Here is a 2,500-nt window from a genome sequence, read left to right as displayed (position 1 = left end):
TGAGATGTTGAAGACTGGTCTGCCATCCAACTGTATACTGTATGTACACACTTACACTTACACACTTACACACACGCACGCACACACACACACGCACTCACACACACACACACACACACACACACACACACACACACACACACACACACACACACACACACACACACACACACACACACACACACACACACACACAAACACACACACACACACACACACACACTGTGTACCGCCATGATATGACACCTGTGTGGCACATGTCCACACACTTGGCGTGAATCTGCCTCGTACTGTGCGTCTGCATTGGCACCGCTACTGCAAGGTGGTCGGTCGGTCGGTGGGTCAGAGAGGGCTCGGTTGATCACTCACGAAAGGCAATTTCAGAAAACCGCTTCATATTTCATTTCAGCGGCTGATGGAGCCATTCATAATTAATGGAATCATAATATGAGCCTTTTTCGACAACGAGGTGGGTGGCACGAGCGGATGGAAAAAGAGAGAGATAGATAGATAGATGAGAGAGATAGATAGATAGGTGGGTGGGAGAGATAGATGGAACCCAATCCTGAGTGCTCCGTTTCCCTATTGCTGTCTGCAGGGCTGCTGACAGCTTTAGCCAGGCCTGGGAGAAAGTCATCTGAAAGGACCCCCCCTCCCCAATACATACAATGTAATGAGGACCCAATTCTGAGCCCCCCCCCCCTCTGCCTGGGCCCGGGACAAATGACAGCTTTACCCCGAGCACCCTTCCCTCAATTGACTTCCATGACTGTCTGCATAGCACACAAGAACGAAACTTTGTCTACACAAATTTTAAAAAAAAACTGTGTGTGCATGAGCGTGACGGTGAGATGCATTGTGTGTGGGGCGGAAAAATTGACGAAATTTCCTACCTTTGACAACCAAGATGGCGTCGGCCTCCAGATGCTCCACGTCAGTATTGATGAGGCAGACGTACTTGCCTCCGTGGTTCAGCTGGATGTTGCGAATCATCAAATCCCCTGCAATAGACTGCAGAACAGACACACACACACACACATACGCACACATACACACACGCACACGCACGCACACACGCAGGCACGCAGGGACACAAACACACACACAGACACACACACACACCATTGGTATACTATAAACATTGTTCAACACACAAAACAAATGCACACACGCAAACACACACAGGCACACTCAAACACATGGAGAACACCCAGAACACAAACACACACACACAGACACACACAAACACACAGACACAGACACACACACACACACACACACACACACACACACACACACACACACACACACACACACACACACACACACACACACACACACATGGCATACATATTGTTCAACATACAAAACAAATGCGCGCACACACACACACACACACACACACACACACACACACACACACACACACACACACACACACACACACACACACACACACACACACACACACACACACACACACACACACACACACACACACACACACACACACACACGCACACACACAATCTACTTATTGGTCTCTGAATCACACTTGAATGAGCACCAACTGCTGGAGTGCTGGAGTGCTGGAGAGCTGAAGGTGTAGGTTGTTGGCTGCAGAGCAGTGCAGGACTTTTGATTTGGCTAATTACTGCCTGGTATGGGGTTTCTCATGGAGCACAAATTAATGAGGCAGGAACTGGAACTTTGGGGGGAAAAGTGTTGATTTTCTGACCTTGTGGCAGAGAGGAGAGCTCCAAATGGTAGGGGTACTCTTAGCACTTGCAATACTGGGCAAAACCCACGCCAAATTAAATGAATATATTTACAATTATTCTGTGTGTGTGTGTGTGTGTGTGTGTGTGTGTGTGTGTGTGTGTGTGTGTGTCTCTGTGTGTGTGTGTGTGTGTGTGTGTGTGTGTGTGTGTGTGTGTGTGTGTGTGTGTGTGTGTGTGTGTGTGTGTGTGTGTGTGTGTGTGTGTAAATGTGCGTGCGTGCTTGTGTGTCTGTGTCTGTCAAGTCAAGTCAAGTCAAGTCAAGTCAGCTTTTATTGCTATTCTTCTCATGCACAGGTTATACAACTGTGTGTGGCTTCTATGTTTTAAAAAAAAAGCTTGTATTTGCCCACCAGCTACCAGCCACATACTCCCACCCTCCCACCATGCTGACACAAACCCCAACCACCCAAAAGTTGATGAGGATGAGGAGCGAGACGGGCGAGGAAGATTAGCAATAGCAGGGAAACCGGTAACTTATAGTATCTGTCCTCTGTCCAGCCTCTCTCCGTCCCTAACACCACTACACACCACCCACTCCAACTCCACCTTCAACCTATGTTCATCAGACGCTTCCACCACCCTACTGTACTTTGACGCCCACATGTGTGATGATCACACAGTATCATCACACCACCCCAGCCCACACCACACGACCCACAGTCCAACTCAGCCACTCTCCATCAGACACACTGAATGTGTGTGATCATCACATCTTATCA

General features: G+C 48.5%; 1 protein-coding gene across 1 annotated transcript in view; it reads right to left on the bottom strand.

The window, feature by feature from the left end:
• The window catches only part of cntn3b (contactin 3b), a 107,479-nt gene that overhangs the window by 19,805 nt on the left and 85,174 nt on the right, over positions 1–2,500 (bottom strand). Inside the window, exon 14 of the mRNA XM_063215280.1 lies at positions 894–1,011. Coding sequence (XP_063071350.1) covers positions 894–1,011 — 118 coding nt within the window. The remainder of the gene's footprint in view (positions 1–893; positions 1,012–2,500) is intronic.

The sequence above is a fragment of the Engraulis encrasicolus genome, chromosome 14, assembly GCF_034702125.1.
Source record: "Engraulis encrasicolus isolate BLACKSEA-1 chromosome 14, IST_EnEncr_1.0, whole genome shotgun sequence".
NCBI lineage: Eukaryota > Metazoa > Chordata > Actinopteri > Clupeiformes > Engraulidae > Engraulis > Engraulis encrasicolus.
This window is presented reverse-complemented; position numbering and strand designations above follow the sequence as displayed.